Below are 23020 nucleotides of genomic sequence, written 5' to 3'. Positions count from 1 at the left end.
GGTTTGTAGTCAAGCCACAGATTTCAGATGAGATCCCATGATACACTCAACAATACAACAACACGATTCTCATGAATAACCATGAAGCCATTTGCTAAGATTTCCCCCATTTTGACATGTGGAAACCTGTTGTCACTCTTACCCTGACGGGAAGCTCCAGACACTTTTTTGGTCCTATCTGAGGCATTTTTAAATTCATGTCAAATTGGCCATATTCTGAAGACACTCTTATAGTCTGCAGGGTAATCGAACTGGCCACATCTAAAGTCAAGCCACAGGTAACAGGTGAGAAACCTTGTTAAACCCTAAAAGAAAAAGAAAAAACTCGATTGCATTGAAAATAACCATTAAGTCATTCAGGTCGCAGACTCCCCTATAGGCATGGTTTGAAACCCCCTCCTGACAACTTTTTAGCGCCTGCATGTCATGCACCTTTGTAAAATCCAGTTGAAAAATAAATGACTTAAGGTAACGTAAATGACACCTAGTTAATATGAGTAGTGAATAACTATCGTATTTTTAATATTCTGCAAAAACAGCTAGTTGATGAGAGGCTGAAAGAGAATTGCAAGAATCGCGCAATTTCACAGGCGGGCCCCAAACAGGCAAATAACTAAAATGATCTCGGAACGCAGAACTCGTCGGTCGTTGTCAGTGGATTGTATTGGCGGGAAGAACATAAATATCGTCTGCAGGGTAATCGAAGTCGCCGCATCTAATGTCAAGTCACAGGTGAGCTGCCTTGTTAAACCCTAAAAATAAATAATAACACGATTGCGTTGAAATGACCCATTAAGCCATTTGTAAGGATTTCCCCCATGTGGACCTGTTGTCACTCTTACCATGATGGTTGCTGATATTTCCAGACACTTTTTCAGTCTTATCTGAGGAATTTTATCATTTATATCAGAATGGCCATATTCTGATGCCAGTTTAGCGCTCATTCAATGGCGATTTACTACTCTTTCCCATTGAAGGCCATATTGAGGTTAAATCAATGACTGGACTTTTTAATTTATAAAAACAAATGACTATTGAAAGTGCAAGTCAGTATCGTGCATAGTTGTTCTGGTCTCTGTGGTGATTTTAGAGCGTTGTTCATATTTCTACTTTTACCGCATACACTTTAACCCGATACCCAGTTACTGTGCTGTAGTCAGGATGGCCGAGCGGTCTAAGGCGCTGCGTTCAGGTCGCAGTCTCCCATGGAGGCGTGGGTTCAAATCCCACTTCTGACAGTTTTTTAGTGCCTCTCAGGAGTCATGCTGCTCAGCAGTAATAATAAGAATGATGAAATAACAACTTCACACAGTGAAATAACAATTCATTATAAACACTCTCAAATGCAGACCTTCTGGAGCTGAGCAAAGATCAAGGTTAAATAAGAAAACAGCTGGACTTAATAACAAATGAATGAGGGGAACATTTTGTGTTATTGCATTATAATGAGTTACTGCATTATCTTTCAGTTGTTAAATTTCACTTTCTGTAGGCTATGCCTGTTGGCCCATTCACTCCTAACAAGCCTGTTTTCTTCTGTCGACGTTGTCGTGGCCGAGTGGTTAAGGCGATAGACTAGAAATCCATTAGGATCTTACTGCGCAGGTTCAAATCCTGCCGACAACGAAAATGCATTTTTTTGACCCCTCCGGAGGTTGAAGTTTAGTCGTGTTTCTTATACCAATCGCATCCTCTCAGATCTCCGCAAGTACATAGGGATTAGTTGTCCATTTGGGATAGGACTGCAGGCCATCTGTCCCACTTCACACCTTTACACACCTGGTTATCCAGCCTTCTAGCTCTATAGGCCACAGTAGCATAGGTTACAGGTTTGTAGTCAAGCCACAGATTTCAGATGAGATCCCATGATACACTCAACAATACAACAACACGATTCTCATGAATAACCATGAAGCCATTTGCTAAGATTTCCCCCATTTTGACATGTGGAAACCTGTTGTCACTCTTACCCTGACGGGAAGCTCCAGACACTTTTTTGGTCCTATCTGAGGCATTTTTAAATTCATGTCAAATTGGCCATATTCTGAAGACACTCTTATAGTCTGCAGGGTAATCGAACTGGCCACATCTAAAGTCAAGCCACAGGTAACAGGTGAGAAACCTTGTTAAACCCTAAAAGAAAAAGAAAAAACTCGATTGCATTGAAAATAACCATTAAGTCATTCAGGTCGCAGACTCCCCTATAGGCATGGTTTGAAACCCCCTCCTGACAACTTTTTAGCGCCTGCATGTCATGCACCTTTGTAAAATCCAGTTGAAAAATAAATGACTTAAGGTAACGTAAATGACACCTAGTTAATATGAGTAGTGAATAACTATCGTATTTTTAATATTCTGCAAAAACAGCTAGTTGATGAGAGGCTGAAAGAGAATTGCAAGAATCGCGCAATTTCACAGGCGGGCCCCAAACAGGCAAATAACAAAAATAATCTCGGAACGCAGAACTCGTCGGTCGTTGTCAGTGGATTGTATTGGCGGGAAGAACAAAAATATCGTCTGCAGGGTAATCGAAGTCGCCGCATCTAATGTCAAGTCACAGGTGAGCTGACTTGTTAAACCCTAAAAATAAATAATAACACGATTGCGTTGAAATGACCCATTAAGCCATTTGTAAGGATTTCCCCCATGTGGACCTGTTGTCACTCTTACCCTGATGGTTGCTGATATTTCCAGACACTTTTTCAGTCTTATCTGAGGAATTTTATCATTTCTATCAGAATGGCCATATTCTGATGCCAGTTTAGCGCTCATTCAATGACGATTTACTACTCTTTCCCATTGAAGGCCATATTGAGGTTAAATCAATGACTGGACTTTTTAATTTATAAAAACAAATGACTATTGAAAGTGCAAGTCAGTATCGTGCATAGTTGTTCTGGTCTCTGTGGTGATTTTAGAGCGTTGTTCATATTTCTACTTTTACCGCATACACTTTAACCCGATACCCAGTTACTGTGCTGTAGTCAGGATGGCCGAGCGGTCTAAGGCGCTGCGTTCAGGTCGCATTCTCCCATGGAGGCGTGGGTTCAAATCCCACTTCTGACAGTTTTTTAGTGCCTCTCAGGAGTCATGCTGCTCAGCAGTAATAATAAGAATGATGAAATAACAACTTCACACAGTGAAATAACAATTCATAATAAACACTCTCAAATGCAGACCTTCTGGAGCTGAGCAAAGATCAAGGTTAAATAAGAAAACAGCTGGACTAAATAACAAATGAATGAGGGGAACATTTTGTGTTATTGCATTATAATGAGTTACTGTATTATCTTTCAGTTGTTAAATTTCACTTTCTGTAGGCTATGCCTGTTGGCCCATTCACTCCTAACAAGCCTGTTTTCTTCTGTCAACGGTGTCGTGGCCGAGTGGTTAAGGCGATGGACTAGAAATCCATTAGGATCTTCCTGCGCAGGTTCAAATCCTGCCGACAACGAAATTGCATTTTTTTGACCCCTCCGGAGGTTGAAGTTTAGTCGTGTTTCTTATACCAATCGCATCCTCTCAGATCTCCACAAGTACATAGGGATTAGTTGTCCATTTGGGATAGGACTGCAGGCCATCTATCCCACTTCACACCTTTACACACCTGGTTATCCAGCCTTCTAGCTCTATAGGCCACAGTAGCATAGGTTACAGGTTTGTAGTCAAGCCACAGATTTCAGGAGAGATCCCATGATACACTCAACAATACAACAACACGATTCTCATGAATAACCATGAAGCCATTTGCTAAGATTTCCCCCATTTTGACATGTGGAAACCTGTTGTCACTCTTACCCTGACGGGAAGCTCCAGACACTTTTTTGGTCCTATCTGAGGCATTTTTAAATTCATGTCAAATTGGCCATATTCTGAAGACACTCTTATAGTCTGCAGGGTAATCGAACTGGCCACATCTAAAGTCAAGCCACAGGTAACAGGTGAGAAACCTTGTTAAACCCTAAAAGAAAAAGAAAAAACTTGATTGCATTGAAAATAACCATTAAGTCATTCAGGTCGCAGACCCTATAGGCATGGTTTGAAACCCCCTCCTGACAACTTTTTAGCGCCTGCATGTCATGCACCTTTGTAAAAATCCAGTTGAAAAATAAAAGACTTAAGGTAACGTAAATGACACCTAGTTAATATGAGTAGTGAATAACTATCGTATTTTTAATATTCTGCAAAAACAGCTAGTTGATGAGAGGCTGAAAGAGAATTGCAAGAATCGCGCAATTTCACAGGCGGGCCCCAAACAGGCAAATAACAAAAATAATCTCGGAACGCAGAACTCGTCGGTCGTTGTCAGTGGATTATATTGGCGGGAAGAACATAAATATCGTCTGCAGGGTAATCGAAGTCGCCGCATCTAATGTCAAGTCACAGGTGAGCTGCCTTGTTAAACCCTAAAAATAAATAATAACACGATTGCGTTGAAATGATCCATTAAGCCATTTGTAAGGATTTCCCCCATGTGGACCTGTTGTCACTCTTACCCTGATGGTTGCTGATATTTCCAGACACTTTTTCAGTCTTATCTGAGGAATTTTATCATTTATATCAGAATGGCCATATTCTGATGCCAGTTTAGCGCTCATTCAATGGCGATTTACTACTCTTTCCCATTGAAGGCCATATTGAGGTTAAATCAATGACTGGACTTGTTCATGTATAAAAACAAATGACTATTGAAAGTGCAAGTCAGTATCGTGCATAGTTGTTCTGGTCTCTGTGGTGATTTTAGAGCTTTGTTCATATTTCTACTTTTACCGCATACACTTTAACCCGATACCCAGTTACTGTGCTGTAGTCAGGATGGCCGAGCGGTCTAAGGCGCTGCGTTCAGGTCGCAGTCTCCTATGGAGGCGTGGGTTCAAATCCCACTTGTGACAGTTTTTTAGTGCCTCTCAGGAGTCATGCTGCTCAGCAGTAATAATAAGAATGATGAAATAACAACTTCACACAGTGAAATAACAATTCATAATAAACACTCTCAAATGCAGACCTTCTGGAGCTGAGCAAAGATCAAGGTTAAATAAGAAAACAGCTGGACTTAATAACAAATGAATGAGGGGAACATTTTGTGTTATTGCATTATAATGAGTTACTGCATTATCTTTCAGTTGTTAAATTTCACTTTCTGTAGGCTATGCCTGTTGGCCCATTCACTCCTAACAAGCCTGTTTTCTTCTGTCACTGTTGTCGTGGCCGAGTGGTTAAGGCGATGGACTAGAAATCCATTAGGATCTTCCTGCGCAGGTTCAAATCCTGCCGACAGCGAAAATGCATTTTTTTGACCCCTCCGGAGGTTGAAGTTTAGTCGCGTTTCTTATACCAATCGCATCCTCTCAGATCTCCGCAAGTACATAGGGATTAGTTGTCCATTTGGGATAGAACTGCAGGCCATCTATCCCACTTCACACCTTTACACACCTGGTTATCCAGCCTTCTAGCTCTATAGGCCACAGTAGCATAGGTTACAGGTTTGTAGTCAAGCCACAGATTTCAGGTGAGATCCCATGATACACTCAACAATACAACAACACGATTCTCATGAATAACCATTAAGCCATTTGCTAAGATTTCCCCCATTTTGACATGTGGAAACCTGTTGTCACTCTTACCCTGACGGGAAGCTCCAGACACTTTTTTGGTCCTATCTGAGGCATTTTTAAATTCATGTCAAATTGGCCATATTCTGAAGACACTCTTATAGTCTGCAGGGTAATCGAACTGGCCACATCTAAAGTCAAGCCACAGGTAACAGGTGAGAAACCTTGTTAAACCCTAAAAGAAAAAGAAAAAACTTGATTGCATTGGATATAACCATTAAGTCATTCAGGTCGCAGACTCCCCTATAGGCATGGTTTGAAACCCCCTCCTGACAACTTTTTAGCGCCTGCATGTCATGCACCTTTGTAAAATCCAGTTGAAAAATAAATGACTTAAGGTAAAGTAAATGACACCTAGTTAATATGAGTAGTGAATAACTAACGTATTTTTAATATTCTGCAAAAACAGCTAGTTGATGAGAGGCTGAAAGAGAATTGCAAGAATCGCGCAATTTCACAGGCGGGCCCCAAACAGGCAAATAACAAAAATAATCTCGGAATGCAGAACTCGTCGGTCGTTGTCAGTGGATTGTATTGGCGGGAAGAACAAAAATATCGTCTGCAGGGTAATCAAAGTCGCCGCATCTAATGTCAAGTCACAGGTGAGCTGCCTTGTTAAACCCTAAAAATAAATAATAACACGATTGCGTTGAAATGACCCATTAAGCCATTTGTAAGGATTTCCCCCATGTGGACCTGTTGTCACTCTTACCCTGATGGTTGCTGATATTTCCAGACACTTTTTCAGTCTTATCTGAGGAATTTTATCATTTATATCAGAATGGCCATATTCTGATGCCAGTTTAGCGCTCATTCAATGGCGATTTACTACTCTTTCCCATTGAAGGCCATATTGAGGTTAACCTGTCTACGATATTGGTTCCCAATTGGGAATCAACCCTCCCACGTTCAGCTGAAACGGTGGCGCATGGAACGCAAAAATATTCTTAAAAATAATTAACCTCCACACATTAACAAGTCCAAGTCCATAGCTCAAATGAAAGATAAACACCTTGTTCATCTAGCCAGCAAGTCAGATTTCTAAAATGTTTTACGGCGAAAACATAGCACATATATATGTAAAACCACCACCAGACACAGCTCATTTGAATAGCCAAAACATGCAATCAACAAACGCAGGATTAAAAAATAAATCGTTCACTAACCTTTTGAAAATCTTCATCAGATGACAGTAATATGACATGTTACACATTACATTTTTTTTTTCAATAATATGCCATTTATATCCATAAATGTCCATTTACAGTGAGTTCACGTTCAGAAATTACTCAAAAATGCCCGCAGGAAATCTAGGTAGCGCGGCAAGGTAACGTAAATAGACATCATAAACTTTGACTAAATATACATGTTCTACATATAGTTAGAAAGATACACTGCTTCTTTATGCAACCGCTTTGTTAGATTTACTTTTAACGTTACAGAAATCGCACACTATTCAATATGCTGAGACGGCGCTCAGTTCCAAGCTACATTTCTACGTAATGTTGGAGTCAACAGAAACACAGATTTAAGCATAAATATTCCCTTACCTTCGATGGTCTTCGTTCAGAATGTTCTGGAAGGCTTCAGACTTACCCAATACATCGTTTGGTTTCAAGTCTTGCGTCTTTGTATTAGCGCTTAAAACGGGAACGTTTTTTATCCAAAAATGAAAAATGAAATAGCGCCCCTAGAGATCTAACAGGCTAATAACATCAGCTGAAATGCACCCAAAACGTCCTCTGGTCCGGAAAAGTTGCGCATCAAAACTTCAAAATTACATATTATATGTCGACTAAACAGGTCAAACTAAGTGCAGAAGCAAGCTTTATGATGTTTTAGACACACAAAACAAACTTCAATTCAATCGGCCATCGTCTGCCCCTCTCTTGAGTGCTGGAACAAAGGAATGGCTGGGACCAATTCGCGCCCCTACGCACAGCCTATTTTCTCGTGGCACGCACTAATTTCACTCCCATAGGGTCAATTCTCGCGGGATTTGAACGATTCAAAGCTCTACTGAAAGAGGACATCTAGCGGAAGAGATAGAACGTCTCCCCAGAATCATAACTGGTTGGGAAGGGTGGGGGCCATGACGTCAAAGTTGCTCCAACTTTCATGGCCACAAAAAATAGTTTGGAAGAATGCCTGCCCTGTGAGTTCTGCTATACTTACAGACATAATTCCAACGGTTTTAGAATCTTTAGAGTGTTTTCTATCCAATAATAATTTTTATTTGCATATATTAGCAATTTTTGACAGATTTTTTTTCAGTTTACTAGGGGTACCCAATCTCTCCAAAGGGGGCATATGTATGCCATATCCTTAACAGGTCTTAAATCAATGACTGGACTTTTTAATTTATAAAAACAAATGACTATTGAAAGTGCAAGTCAGTATCGTGCATAGTTGTTCTGGTCTCTGTGGTGATTTTAGAGCGTTGTTCATATTTCTACTTTTACCGCATACACTTTAACCCGATACCCAGTTACTGTGCTGTAGTCAGGATGGCCGAGCGGTCTAAGGCGCTGCGTTCAGGTCGCAGTCTCCCATGGAGGCGTGGGTTCAAATCCCACTTCTGACAGTTTTTTAGTTCACACAGTGAAATAACAATTCATAATAAACACTCTCAAATGCAGACCCTATCTGAGGCATTTTTAAATTCATGTCAAATTGGCCATATTCTGAAGACACTCTTATAGTCTGCAGGGTAATCGAACTGGCCACATCTAAAGTCAAGCCACAGGTAACAGGTGAGAAACCTTGTTAAACCCTAAAAGAAAAAGAAAAACTCGATTGCATTGAAAATAACCATTAAGTCATTCAGGTCGCAGACTCCCCTATAGGCATGGTTTGAAACCCCCTCCTGACAACTTTTTAGCGCCTGCATGTCATGCACCTTTGTAAAATCCAGTTGAAAAATAAATGACTTAAGGTAACGTAAATGACACCTAGTTAGCCTCTCTGATCTCCCAAACCCGGATCCGGTATCGTGACTACAGCCTCAAGGTCATTACCATAATGCAACGTTAACTATTCATGAAAATCGCAAATGAAATGAAATAAATATGCCATCTCGCAAGCTTAGCCTTTTGTAAACAACACTGTCATCTCAGATTTTCAAAATATGCTTCTCAACCATAGGAAAACAATAATTTGTGTAACAGTAGCTAGCAAACAAAGGATTTAGCGTTAGCATTAGCGTTAGCATCCAGCACGCAACATTTCAACAAAAACATAAAAGCCTTCAAATAAAATAATTTACCTTTGAAGAACTTCTGATGTTTTCAATGAGGATACTCTCAGTTGGATAGCAGATGCTCAGTTTTTCCAAAAAGATTCTTTGTGTATTAGAAATAGCTCCGTTTTATACATCACATTTGGCTACCAAAAAAACCCCGAAAATTCAGTCCTCAAAACGCAAACTTTTTTCCAAATTAACTCCATAATATCGACTGAAAACATGGCAAACGTTTAGAATCAATCATCAAGGTGTTTTTCACATATCTCTTCATTGATACATCGTTCTTGGACACATGCTTTCTCCCCTGAATCAAATGGTAAAGTACAAGCAGCTGGCAATTGCGCACCGAATTCCACGCAGGACACCAGGCGGACACTTGGAAAATGTAGTCTCTTATGGTCAATCTTCCAATGATATGCCTACAAATACGTCACAATGCTGCTAAGACCTTGGGCGAACGACAGAAAGTGTAGGCTCATTCCTTGCGCAATCACAGCCATATAAGGAGACAATGGAAAACAGAGCTTCAGAAATTCTGCTAATTCCTGGTTGATGCATCATCTTGGTTTCGCCTGTAGAATGAGTTCTGGGGCACTTACAGACAAAATCTTTGCAGATTCTGAAACTTCAGAGTGTTTTCTTTCCAAAACTGTCAAGAATATGCATAGTCGAGCATCTTTTCGTGACAAAATATCGCGCTTAAAACGGGAACGTTTTTTATCCAAAAATGAAATAGCGCCCCTAGAGATCTAACAGGCTAATAACATCAGCTGAAATGCACCCAAAACGTCCTCTGGTCCGGAAAAGTTGCGCATCAAAACTTCAAAATTACATATTATATGTCGACTAAACAGGTCAAACTAAGTGCAGAAGCAAGCTTTATGATGTTTTAGACACACAAAACAAACTTCAATTCAATCGGCCATCGTCTGCCCCTCTCTTGAGTGCTGGAACAAAGGAATGGCTGGGACCAATTCGCGCCCCTACGCACAGCCTATTTTCTCGTGGCACGCACTAATTTCACTCCCATAGGGTCAATTCTCGCGGGATTTGAACGATTCAAAGCTCTACTGAAAGAGGACATCTAGCGGAAGAGATATAAAGTCTCCCCAGAATCATAACTGGTTGGGAAGGGTGGGGGCCATGACGTCAAAGTTGCTCCAACTTTCATGGCCACAAAAACTAGTTTGGAAGAATGCCTGCCCTGTGAGTTCTGCTATACTTACAGACATAATTCCAACGGTTTTAGAATCTTTAGAGTGTTTTCTATCCAATAATAATTTTTATTTGCATATATTAGCAATTGTTGACAGATTTTTTTTTCAGTTTACTAGGGGTACCCAATCTCTCCAAAGGGGGCATATGTCTGCCATATCCTAAACAGGTTTTAAATCAATGACTGGACTTTTTAATTTGTAAAAACAAATGACTATTGAAAGTGCAAGTCAGTATCGTGCATAGTTGTTCTGGTCTCTGTGGTGATTTTAGAGCGTTGTTCATATTTCTACTTTTACCGCATACACTTTAACCCGATACCCAGTTACTGTGCTGTAGTCAGGATGGCCGAGCGGTCTAAGGCGCTGCGTTCAGGTCGCAGTCTCCCATGGAGGCGTGGGTTCAAATCCCACTTCTGACAGTTTTTTAGTTCACACAGTGAAATAACAATTCATAATAAACACTCTCAAATGCAGACCCTATCTGAGGCATTTTTAAATTCATGTCAAATTGGCCATATTCTGAAGACACTCTTATAGTCTGCAGGGTAATCGAACTGGCCACATCTAAAGTCAAGCCACAGGTCACAGGTGAGAAACCTTGTTAAACCCTAAAAGAAAAAGAAAAACTCGATTGCATTGAAAATAACCATTAAGTCATTCAGGTCGCAGACTCCCCTATAGGCATGGTTTGAAACCCCCTCCTGACAACTTTTTAGCGCCTGCATGTCATGCACCTTTGTAAAATCCAGTTGAAAAATAAATGACTTAAGGTAACGTAAATGACACCTAGTTAATATGAGTAGTGAATAACTAACATATTTTTAATATTCTGCAAAAACAGCTAGTTGATGAGAGGCTGAAAGAGAATTGCAAGAATCAAGCAAATTTCACAGGCGGGCCCCAAACAGGCAAATAACAAAAATAATCTCGGAACGCAGAACTCGTCGGTCGTTGTCAGTGGATTGTATTGGCGGGAAGAACAAAAATATCGTCTGCAGGGTAATCGAAGTCGCCGCATCTAATGTCAAGTCACAGGTGAGCTGCCTTGTTAAACCCTAAAAATAAATAATAACACGATTGCGTTGAAATGACCCATTAAGCCATTTGTAAGGATTTCCCCCATGTGGACCTGTTGTCACTCTTACCCTGATGGTTGCTGATATTTCCAGACACTTTTTCAGTCTTATCTGAGGAATTTTATCATTTATATCAGAATGGCCATATTCTGATGCCAGTTTAGCGCTCATTCAATGGCGATTTACTACTCTTTCCCATTGAAGGCCATATTGAGGTTAAATCAATGACTGGACTTTTTAATTTATAAAAACAAATGACTATTGAAAGTGCAAGTCAGTATCGTGCATAGTTGTTCTGGTCTCTGTGGTGATTTTAGAGCGTTGTTCATATTTCTACTTTTACCGCATACACTTTAACCGGATACCCAGTTACTGTGCTGTAGTCAGGATGGCCGAGCGGTCTAAGGTGCTGCGTTCAGGTCGCAGTCTCCCATGGAGGCGTGGGTTCAAATCCCACTTCTGACAGTTTTTTAGTGCCTCTCAGGAGTCATGCTGCTCAGCAGTAATAATAAGAATGATGAAATAACAACTTCACACAGTGAAATAACAATTCATAATAAACACTCTCAAATGCAGACCTACTGGAGCTGAGCAAAGATCAAGGTTAAATAAGAAAACAGCTGGACTTAATAACAAATGAATGAGGGGAACATTTTGTGTTATTGCATTATAATGAGTTACTGCATTATCTTTCAGTTGTTAAATTTCACCTTCTGTAGGCTATGCCTGTTGGCCCATTCACTCCTAACAAGCCTGTTTTCATCTGTCAATGTTGTCGTGGCCGAGTGGTTAAGGCGATGGACTAGAAATCCATTAGGATCTTCCTGCGCAGGTTCAAATCCTGCCGACAACGAAAATGCATTTTTTTGACCCCTCCGGAGGTTGAAGTTTAGTCGTGTTTCTTATACCAATCGCATCCTCTCAGATCTCCGCAAGTACATAGGGATTAGTTGTCCATTTGGGATAGGACTGCAGGCCATCTGTCCCACTTCACACCTTTACACACCTGGTTATCCAGCCTTCTAGCTCTATAGGCCACAGTAGCATAGGTTACAGGTTTGTAGTCAAGCCACAGATTTCAGGTGAGATCCCATGATACACTCAACAATACAACAACACGATTCTCATGAAAACCATGAAGCCATTTGCTAAGATTTCCCCCATTTTGACATGTGGAAACCTGTTGTCACTCTTACCCTGAGGGGAAGCTCCAGACACTTTTTTGGTCCTAACTGAGGCATTTTTAAATTCATGTCAAATTGGCCATATTCTGAAGACACTCTTAGGCTGCAGGGTAATCGAACTGGCCACATCTAAAGTCAAGCCACAGGTAACAGGTGAGAAACCTTGTTAAACCCTAAAAGAAAAAGAAAAAACTTGATTGCATTGAAAATAACCATTAAGTCATTCAGGTCGCAGACTCCCCTATAGGCATGGTTTGAAACCCCCTCTTGACAACTTTTTAGCGCCTGCATGTCATGCACCTTTGTAAAATCCAGTTGAAAAATAAATGACTTAAGGTAACGTAAATGACACCTAGTTAATATGAGTAGTGAATAACTATCGTATTTGTAATATTCTGCAAAAACAGCTAGTTGATGAGAGGCTGAAAGAGAATTGCAAGAATCGCGCAATTTCACAGGCGGGCCCCAAACAGGCAAATAACAAAAATAATCTCGGAACGCAGAACTCGTCGGTCGTTGTCAGTGGATTGTATTGGCGGGAAGAACAAAAATATCGTCTGCAGGGTAATCAAAGTCGCCGCATCTAATGTCAAATCACAGGTGAGCTGCCTTGTTAAACCCTGAAAATAAATAATAACACGATTGCGTTGAAATGACTCATTAAGCCATTTGTAAGGATTTCCCCCATGTGGACCTGTTGTCACTCTTACCCTGATGGTTGCTGATATTTCCAGACACTTTTTCAGTCTTATCTGAGGAATTTTATCATTTATATCAGAATGGCCATATTCTGATGCCAGTTTAGCGCTCATTCAATGACGATTTACTACTCTTTCCCATTGAAGGCCATATTGAGGTTAAATCAATGACTGGACTTTTTAATTTATAAAAACAAATGACTATTGAAAGTGCAAGTCAGTATCGTGCATAGTTGTTCTGGTCTCTGTGGTGATTTTAGAGCGTTGTTCATATTTCTACTTTTACCGCATACACTTTAACCCGATACCCAGTTACTGTGCTGTAGTCAGGATGGCCGAGCGGTCTAAGGCGCTGCGTTCAGGTCGCAGTCTCCCATGGAGGCGTGGGTTCAAATCCCACTTCTGACAGTTTTTCAGTGCCTCTCAGGAGTCATGCTGCTCAGAAGTAATAATAAGAATGATGAAATAACAACTTCACACAGTGAAATAACAATTCATAATAAACACTCTCAAATGCAGACCTTCTGGAGCTGAGCAAAGATAGAACTACCCCCCTACTTTGTGCAATTTCCGCCTGAAGACATACCCAAATCTAACAGCCTGTAGCTCAGGCACAGAACCAAGTATATGCATATTCTTGGTACCATTTGAAAGAAAACACTCTGAAGTTTGTGTAAATGTGAATTGAATGTAGGAGAATAACACACACACTAGATCTGGTTTAGATAAAACTATGGAAAAAAACATGCGTTTTTTCTATTTATTTTTGTATCATCATCTTTCAAATGAACAAGATAAAACAAAAATTCAGATAAGATGATGGGGACAATTTTCTTGAAAAAATTAAGAGGGCAACAGTACTTGTGCAAAATTTCAGAATGATAACTTCCAAAATGAGTGTGCTACATAACATTTATTATAAAGTCACCCAGGTGTCCCACACAAGTAGACCAAATGTACCCAAGTGGCCAAATTGGTGAAGTACACATTTTGAAACCAATAACTATATACAAAATACCAAAATGGTATTCTAACACACCCCCCCACAAAAATTTAAAAAATTTATGAAATTTTAAAAATTTCTGAAAAAAAATGTAACATTTTTTTTTTTTTAAATTTCAAAAAAAAATTGAAATTTTTTTGTAAACATTTTTTTTTGAAAAAAATGTTATGAAAAAAAATATATATATACACATTTACAAAGTAACATGGGTAACTATTTACACACTTACACATCCTCAGTCCTGTATCAAATAGGAAAAACAGGAAAAACAACCTAGAAAGGCAAAAACCTAGGAAGAAACAAGGCAATGAGGGGTGGCCAGTCCTCTTCTGGCTGTGCCGGGTGGAGATCACAGTGTTTGTAGAGTGTGCAACAGTACAGCACCCCAAGAGAAAAAAATGTACAGTTTAGGGTTCCATAGCCGCAGGCAGAACAGTTGAAACTGGAACAGCGGCAAGGCCAGGTGGACTGGGGGACAGCAAGGAGTCATCATGTCAGGTAGTCCTGAAGCATGGTCCCAGGGGTTCAAGTCCACTGAGAGAAAGGAGAGAAAGAGAGCAGACTTAAATTCACACAAGACACCGGATAAGACAGGAAAAAATACTCCAGATATAAGATATAGCTCAGCTAGACTGCAGACTGGTGTTCTCAGCTAGACTGCAGACTGGTGTTCTCAGCTAGACCGCAGAACCACTTTGCCATATAACCCCACCAACATTGCCAAAACTCTAGACAATGTTCTGCTGCTGATGCCAGATGCCATAGCAGTCTCGCTCCGATGTAAAGCAGAGGGTCACTGAGCATGTGGGGCATGTGATGGGAGACTTCATCTTGCAGACAACACAGCAACGCCTCCATGCTGTGCCCTTTTGGCCCTTAGGCACATCCATGCCTGCACAAATATATTTGGGCAGATGAACACCTGTGGCAGGAGCAGAAGGGACAGGGCTTGGTGCAGTGGTGCTGTAGCCAGCAAGCTCCTTGATGAGCTGCTCTCTGAAGGCTTTCTGTGAGAGGAAGGGCTTTCCACAGCTCGTCGCCATTTCCTTGTGTAGGATGAATGCATTCACCACGGCGATGTCGATGAAATGATAGAAGAAGGTCTTGTACCATTTCATTGTCTTGTGGAGAACATTGTAGTAGCCGATTAGCGCGTCCGAAAGGTCGACTCCTCCCATGCTCTTGTTGTAGTCCTTCACTGCAGTTGGAATGGGGACATTTTTGGTTTTCCATGCCCCGGCACCATCCTTCACACGCCTGACAACATGATCCCCACTGAAGGACTTGTGGATAGTGGAGCACATCACCACCTCTCTGGTATCCATCCACTTTACAAAAAGCAGGCCATCTTCACGGATCAATCGCATGCTCCCCCGCTCAGCCCGCTTAGGCATGTCGTTCACCTTAGTCTTCGGAAAGCCCACCCTGTTGGTACGAATGGTGCCACAAGCCCATACATCCAGCTTCCTTAGGTCTGCAAACAGGGTAGGGCTTGTGTAGAAGTTATCCACAAACAGTTTGTAGCCCTTCCCTAGCAGTTGAAAATCCAATAACTCCATTGCAGAGTCATAGCTGAGTCCCTTACCGGTAGCAAAACTGTTCTTCCCCTCGTAGACAAAGAAATTGCATGTGTAGGCACATACAGAATCAGCCAAAACAAACAGCTTGTAACCCCACTTGGTTGGTTTGTTTCTCATGTATTGTTTGAGGCCAATTCTTGCCTTTGAGGCTACCATCCTCTCATCGATTGACACGTTCTGGGCAGGCTGAAAGTACGTCTTGCAGGCCTCGACGATGCTGTGGTAGAGCGGTTTGATCTTGCACAGTCTATCAAACGCTGCTGTGCCTCTCTTCTTCTCATTCTCTTCATCAACCTTTGGGTCACTGATGTGAAGCGCCTGTGAAATAATCAGAAACCTTTTGCAGGACATAACAGTCATGGGGAAAGGCAGTTGGTACAGAGATGACGTTTTCCAGTAGTCCTTCAGGCTTTTCAGCTTCACCAGCCCCATGTAGATAACAAGTGAAAGGTAGCAGAAAAGATCTGACATGGATATGGGCTTCCATGCTACCTTTTTGCCTGCTTGTTTCTTCTTCCCATTCTTATTTGTGTTGGACACGAGCGAACCTACAACAGATGGTGTAAAAAACAGTTGGAAAAGCTGAAGGGGGGTGTAAGTGGAGGTCGGGTTCACCTGAGGTCCTGGCTTCCTTTTCGGCCTGAAAGTTGGTTGTGGTGGCTCCACATCATCTTCTAGGATGGTGTGCCAACGCCCTTCTGTCCCTCTGTTAGTGGGTGGCACACTTCCCCTCTTCCTCTTCACACCTCTAGATGGCCCGGGAGGTGTGGAGCCAGAGACAGCAGGGGTACAGCTGGATGAACCAGCTTCAGAGGGGGATGGACACCTTGGCACTGGGGGCTCCCAGTCGGAGTCAGTGCCACTGTGAAAGAAAATGTTCAGTTAGAATAGTTTCACATATGAGCCCTGTATCAACAGCTATAATAAACATACATATAGAGTACAGGGAGTAGCCCTGTATCAACAGCTATAATAAACATGCATATTGAGGACAGGGAACATAAAGTGCTGTTCCACATCAATTGACAAAGTGAAATGGGCCAGCCCCAAAATAGGCTATTTAGGTAGACCATGCGTTCTCAAAGAAACAGGCACTCACAATGACAAGCTAACGTGCACTTTAGCCATTTCATTACATCGCTATATATTGCTAATAAAATGTAAAAACAGCTATAATAAAGATGTATATAAAGTGCTGTTCCACATCAACTGACAAAGTGAAATGGGCCAGCCCCAAAATAGGCTATTTAGGTAGACCATGCGTTCTCAAAGAAACAGGCACTCACAATGACAAGCTAACGTGCACTTTAGCCATTTCATTACATCGCTATATATTGCTAATAAAATGTAAAAACAGCTATAATAAACATGTATATAAAGTGCTGTTCCACATCAACTGACAAAGTGAAATGGGCCAGCCCCAAAATAGGCTATTTGGGTAGACCATGCGTTCTCAAAGAAACAGGCACTCACAATGACAAGCTAACGTGCACTTTAGCCATTTCATTACATCGCTATATATTGCTAATAAAATGTAAAAACAGCTATAATAAACATGTATATAAAGTGCTGTTCCACATCAATTGACAAAGTGAAATGGGCCAGCCCCAAAATAGGCTATTTAGGTAGACCATGCGTTCTCAAAGAAACAGGCACTCACAATGACAAGCTAACGTGCACTTTAGCCATTTCATTACATCGCTATATATTGCTAATAAAATGTAAAAACAGCTATAATAAACATGTATATAAAGTGCTGTTCCACATCAACTGACAAAGTGAAATGGGCCAGCCCCAAAATAGGCTATTTGGGTAGACCATGCGTTCTCAAAGAAACAGGCACTCACAATGACAAGCTAACGTGCACTTTAGCCATTTCATTACATCGCTATATATTGCTAATAAAATGTAAAAACAGCTATAATAAACATGTATATAAAGTGCTGTTCCACATCAATTGACAACGTGAAATGGGCCAGCCCCAAAATAGGCTATTTAGGTAGACCATGCGTTCTCAAAGAAACAGGCACTCACAATGACAAGCTAACGTGCACTTTAGCCATTTCATTACATCGCTATATATTGCTAATAAAATGTAAAAACAGCTATAATAAACATGTATATAAAGTGCTGTTCCACATCAACTGACAAAGTGAAATGGGCCAGCCCCAAAATAGGCTATTTGGGTAGACCATACGTTCTCAAAGAAACAGGCACACAATGACAAGCTAACGTGCACTTTAGCCATTTCATTACATCGCTATATATTGCTAATAAAATGTAAAAACAGCTATAATAAACATGTATATAAAGTGCTGTTCCACATCAACTGACAAAGTGAAATGGGCCAGCCCCAAAATAGGCTATTTGGGTAGACCATGCGTTCTCAAAGAAACAGGCACTCACAATGACAAGCTAACGTGCACTTTAGCCATTTCATTACATCGCTATATATTGCTAATAAAATGTAAAAACAGCTATAATAAACATGTATATAAAGTGCTGTTCCACATCAATTGACAAAGTGAAATGGGCCAGCCCCAAAATAGGCTATTTAGGTAGACCATGCGTTCTCAAAGAAACAGGCCCTCACTCACAATGGCTAGCTAACGTGTACTTTAGCCATTTTTGCAAATAAAATGTAAAAACAATCACTAATAATATTTTATATTAAAGTCAAACAACGGCATTAGCATGAGAGCAACTTACCAGTCCAAAACGATGTCCTCTCCGTTCAAAAAATATGCCTCAGTTTCAGAATCGAAACTATGGGAGCTAATGGAGTCTTCAATCTCTGCCAAATCTGTCTCACTTTCCCGGTCAATCTCTTCCAAAATCATTTCTACATTCGTGTATCTAGTCTTAGAGGTCGCTTTCTTAGACTTATTTGCCATTTTATTCGCGAAATAAACAGTTGAAGTAGCAAATTACTGAAAAACGTCTGTGCGTAATTAGAGTCACTCCTTCACGGTTCAATTGGCAATGGCGAAAGAACGGTCTTTACGCCAGCGTCCAGTGAATAGGTTTGTCTTACAACAATGAATCATGGGATATTTCCAGTTACATCTGCTCATTGGCTATCTACCCAGCTAGATTTCAAGAAGATCAGTGGTCATTGGGTTAAAATAGAGTCAATCAACAAGACAGTGGTCATATAATTGCTGCGCAATGGGCTCCTCACGTGTTGTCTTCCAATCGGTATTACCATATCAATAGAGCCCGCAAAATGGCCCATCAGGGTTGATTGCGTTCCAAACAAAGAGTTGATTGCAAGTAAACCAAACATGACTGGAAAGAGAGGGAAAAGACGAGGAAAAGAGAGTCTCTTTACGTTGGACGTTACTTTGAAAATTGTATGACAGGAAATTCAACGAGATAAGCGTTCACAAAATGTTTCGTGTTAGGCTATAAAACATGGATTTAACCGAACAAACGACCATTCATTGTGTAACAATGAGCCTTGGGATTGCAACCAGAGCAAGATCTTCAAAGGTAAACGATTTATTTCAATGTAATCTGTGACTTTGTTACGCAAGTGCTGGTTGAATAAGTAGTTTGATATGGGGGTCTATGCTCAGATAAACGCAGCTTATTATTTCGCAATAAATTATTTTTTAAATATGACAACGCAGTTGGATTAGCAAGATTCTAGGCTTTTGAAGCATGTGAGACACTTGTATTTTCATGAATGTTTAATATGACTATTTGTGGCGAACACCGTATGTTGTTGAATTCAAACCCGGATCCGGGATCGGTAGATCAGAGAGGTTAAATAAGAAAACAGCTGGACTTAATAACAAATGAATGAGGGGAACATTTTGTGTTATTGCATTATAATGAGTTACTGCATTATCTTTCAGTTGTTAAATTTCACTTTCTGTAGGCTATGCCTGTTGGCCCATTCACTCCTAACAAGCCTGTTTTCTTTTGTCAATGTTGTCGTGGCCGAGTGGTTAAGGCGATGGACTAGAAATCCATTAGGATCTTCCTGCGTAGGTTCAAATCCTGCCGACAATGAAAATGCATTTTTTTGACCCCTCCGGAGGTTGAAGTTTAGTCGTGTTTCTTATACCAATCGCATCCTCTCAGATCTCCGCAAGTACATAGGGATTAGTTGTCCATTTGGGATAGGACTGCAGGCCATCTATCCCACTTCACACCTTTACACACCTGGTTATCCAGCCTTCTAGCTCTATAGGCCACAGTAGCATAGGTTACAGGTTTGTAGTCAAGCCACAGATTTCAGGTGAGATCCCATGATACACTCAACAATACAACAACACGATTCTCATGAATAACCATTAAGCCATTTGCTAAGATTTCCCCCATTTTGACATGTGGAAACCTGTTGTCACTCTTACCCTGACGGGAAGCTCCAGACACTTTTTTGGTCCTATCTGAGGCATTTTTAAATTCATGTCAAATTGGCCATATTCTGAAGACACTCTTATAGTCTGCAGGGTAATCGAACTGGCCACATCTAAAGTCAAGCCACAGGTAACAGGTGAGAAACCTTGTTAAACCCTAAAAGAAAAAGAAAAAACTCAATTGCATTGAAAATAACCATTAAGTCATTCAGGTCGCAGACTCCCCTATAGGCATGGTTTGAAACCCCCTCCTGACAACTTTTTAGCGCCTGCATGTCATGCACCTTTGTAAAATCCAGTTGAAAAATAAATGACTTAAGGTAACGTAAATGACACCTAGTTAATATGAGTAGTGAATAACTATTGTATTTGTAATATTCTGCAAAAACAGCTAGTTGATGAGAGGCTGAAAGAGAATTGCAAGAATCGCGCAATTTCACAGGCGGGCCCCAAACAGACAAATAACAAAAATAATCTAGGAACGCAGAACTCGTCGGTCGTTGTCAGTGGATTTTATTGGCGGGAAGAACAAAAATATCGTCTGCAGGGTAATCAAAGTCGCCGCATCTAATGTCAAATCACAGGTGAGCTGCCTTGTTAAACCCTGAAAATAAATAATAACACGATTGCGTTGAAATGACTCATTAAGCCATTTGTAAGGATTTCCCCCATGTGGACCTGTTGTCACTCTTACCCTGATGGTTGCTGATATTTCCAGACACTTTTTCAGTCTTATCTGAGGAATTTTATCATTTATATCAGAATGGCCATATTCTGATGCCAGTTTAGCGCTCATTCAATGACGATTTACTACTCTTTCCCATTGAAGGCCATATTGAGGTTAAATCAATGACTGGACTTTTTAATTTATAAAAACAAATGACTATTGAAAGTGCAAGTCAGTATCGTGCATAGTTGTTCTGGTCTCTGTGGTGATTTTAGAGCGTTGTTCATATTTCTACTTTTACCGCATACACTTTAACCCGATACCCAGTTACTGTGCTGTAGTCAGGATGGCCGAGCGGTCTAAGGCGCTGCGTTCAGGTCGCAGTCTCCCATGGAGGCGTGGGTTCAAATCCCACTTCTGACAGTTTTTTAGTGCCTCTCAGGAGTCATGCTGCTCAGCAGTAATAATAAGAATGATGAAATAACAACTTCACACAGTGAAATAACAATTCATAATAAACACTCTCAAATGCAGACCTTCTGGAGCTGAGCAAAGATCAAGGTTAAATAAGAAAACAGCTGGACTTAATAACAAATGAATGAGGGGAACATTTTGTGTTATTGCATTATAATGAGTTACTGCATTATCTTTCAGTTGTTAAATTTCACTTTCTGTAGGCTATGCCTGTTGGCCCATTCACTCCTAACAAGCTTGTTTTCTTCTGTTAACGTTGTCGTGGCCGAGTGGTTAAGGCGATGGACTAGAAATCCATTAGGATCTTCCTGCGCAGGTTCAAATCCTGCCGACAACGAAAATGCATTTTTTTGACCCCTCCGGAGGTTGAAGTTTAGTCGTGTTTCTTATACCAATCGCATCCTCTCAGATCTCCGCAAGTACATAGGGATTAGTTGTCCATTTGGGATAGGACTGCAGGCCATCTGTCCCACTTCACACCTTTACACACCTGGTTATCCAGCCTTCTAGCTCTATAGGCCACAGTAGCATAGGTTACAGGTTTGTAGTCAAGCCACAGATTTCAGGTGAGATCCCATGATACACTCAACAATACAACAACACGATTCTCATGAATAACCATTAAGCCATTTGCTAAGATTTCCCCCATTTTGACATGTGGAAACCTGTTGTCACTCTTACCCTGACGGGAAGCTCCAGACACTTTTTTGGTCCTAACTGAGGCATTTTTAAATTCATGTCAAATTGGCCATATTCTGAAGACACTCTTAGGCTGCAGGGTAATCGAACTGGCCACATCTAAAGTCAAGCCACAGGTAACAGGTGAGAAACCTTGTTAAACCCTAAAAGAAAAAGAAAAAACTTGATTGCATTGAAAATAACCATTAAGTCATTCAGGTCGCAGACTCCCCTATAGGCATGGTTTGAAACCCCCTCCTGACAACTTTTTAGCGCCTGCATGTCATGCACCTTTGTAAAATCCAGTTGAAAAATAAATGACTTAAGGTAACGTAAATGACACCTAGTTAATATGAGTAGTGAATAACTATCGTATTTGTAATATTCTGCAAAAACAGCTAGTTGATGAGAGGCTGAAAGAGAATTGCAAGAATCGCGCAATTTCACAGGCGGGCCCCAAACAGGCAAATAACAAAAATAATCTAGGAACGCAGAACTCGTCGGTCGTTGTCAGTGGATTGTATTGGCGGGAAGAACAAAAATATCGTCTGCAGGGTAATCAAAGTCGCCGCATCTAATGTCAAATCACAGGTGAGCTGCCTTGTTAAACCCTGAAAATAAATAATAACACGATTGCGTTGAAATGACTCATTAAGCCATTTGTAAGGATTTCCCCCATGTGGACCTGTTGTCACTCTTACCCTGATGGTTGCTGATATTTCCAGACACTTTTTCAGTCTTATCTGAGGAATTTTATCATTTATATCAGAATGGCCATATTCTGATGCCAGTTTAGCGCTCATTCAATGACGATTTACTACTCTTTCCCATTGAAGGCCATATTGAGGTTAAATCAATGACTGGACTTTTTAATTTATAAAAACAAATGACTATTGAAAGTGCAAGTCAGTATCGTGCATAGTTGTTCTGGTCTCTGTGGTGATTTTAGAGCGTTGTTCATATTTCTACTTTTACCGCATACACTTTAACCCGATACCCAGTTACTGTGCTGTAGTCAGGATGGCCGAGCGGTCTAAGGCGCTGCGTTCAGGTCGCAGTCTCCCATGGAGGCGTGGGTTCAATCCCACTTCTGACAGTTTTTTAGTGCCTCTCAGGAGTCATGCTGCTCAGCAGTAATAATAAGAATGATGAAATAACAACTTCACACAGTGAAATAACAATTCATAATAAACACTCTCAAATGCAGACCTTCTGGAGCT

The 23020-nt window shown here is 40.8% G+C and overlaps 1 protein-coding gene and 8 non-coding genes across 9 annotated transcripts; 8 read left to right on the top strand and 1 right to left on the bottom strand.

Moving 5' to 3' along the window:
• The first annotated feature begins 1155 nt into the window (after positions 1 to 1155).
• On the top strand, positions 1156 to 1238 carry trnal-cag. The gene has a single exon. It is a non-coding gene; the product is annotated as a tRNA-Leu (tRNA).
• Positions 1239 to 5198: 3960 nt separating this feature from the next.
• trnas-aga lies at positions 5199 to 5280 on the top strand. The gene has a single exon. It is a non-coding gene; the product is annotated as a tRNA-Ser (tRNA).
• A 2833-nt stretch (positions 5281 to 8113) lies between these two features.
• trnal-cag lies at positions 8114 to 8196 on the top strand. Its single transcript has one exon. It is a non-coding gene; the product is annotated as a tRNA-Leu (tRNA).
• A 2213-nt stretch (positions 8197 to 10409) lies between these two features.
• trnal-cag lies at positions 10410 to 10492 on the top strand. The gene has a single exon. It is a non-coding gene; the product is annotated as a tRNA-Leu (tRNA).
• Positions 10493 to 11920: 1428 nt separating this feature from the next.
• On the top strand, positions 11921 to 12002 carry trnas-aga. Its single transcript has one exon. It is a non-coding gene; the product is annotated as a tRNA-Ser (tRNA).
• A 1354-nt stretch (positions 12003 to 13356) lies between these two features.
• On the top strand, positions 13357 to 13439 carry trnal-cag. Its single transcript has one exon. It is a non-coding gene; the product is annotated as a tRNA-Leu (tRNA).
• A 705-nt stretch (positions 13440 to 14144) lies between these two features.
• On the bottom strand, positions 14145 to 18629 carry LOC118955531 (piggyBac transposable element-derived protein 4-like). Its single transcript, XM_036974102.1, has 2 exons — positions 18324 to 18629; positions 14145 to 16476 (listed from the first exon to the last, which is right to left on the bottom strand). The coding sequence occupies exons 1-2, from the start codon at positions 18506 to 18508 to the stop codon at positions 14763 to 14765; spliced, it is 1899 nt and encodes a 632-aa protein (XP_036829997.1). The 5' UTR covers positions 18509 to 18629; the 3' UTR covers positions 14145 to 14762.
• A 2359-nt stretch (positions 18630 to 20988) lies between these two features.
• Positions 20989 to 21071, top strand: trnal-cag. Its single transcript has one exon. It is a non-coding gene; the product is annotated as a tRNA-Leu (tRNA).
• Positions 21072 to 21377: 306 nt separating this feature from the next.
• Positions 21378 to 21459, top strand: trnas-aga. Its single transcript has one exon. It is a non-coding gene; the product is annotated as a tRNA-Ser (tRNA).
• The last annotated feature ends 1561 nt before the right edge of the window (positions 21460 to 23020 follow it).

This window comes from Oncorhynchus mykiss, unplaced genomic scaffold (genome assembly GCF_013265735.2).
Source record: "Oncorhynchus mykiss isolate Arlee unplaced genomic scaffold, USDA_OmykA_1.1 un_scaffold_404, whole genome shotgun sequence".
NCBI classification, from domain to species: domain Eukaryota; kingdom Metazoa; phylum Chordata; class Actinopteri; order Salmoniformes; family Salmonidae; genus Oncorhynchus; species Oncorhynchus mykiss.
The sequence above is the reverse complement of the archived record's forward strand: the minus strand, read 5'-3'. Positions and strand labels throughout refer to the sequence as shown.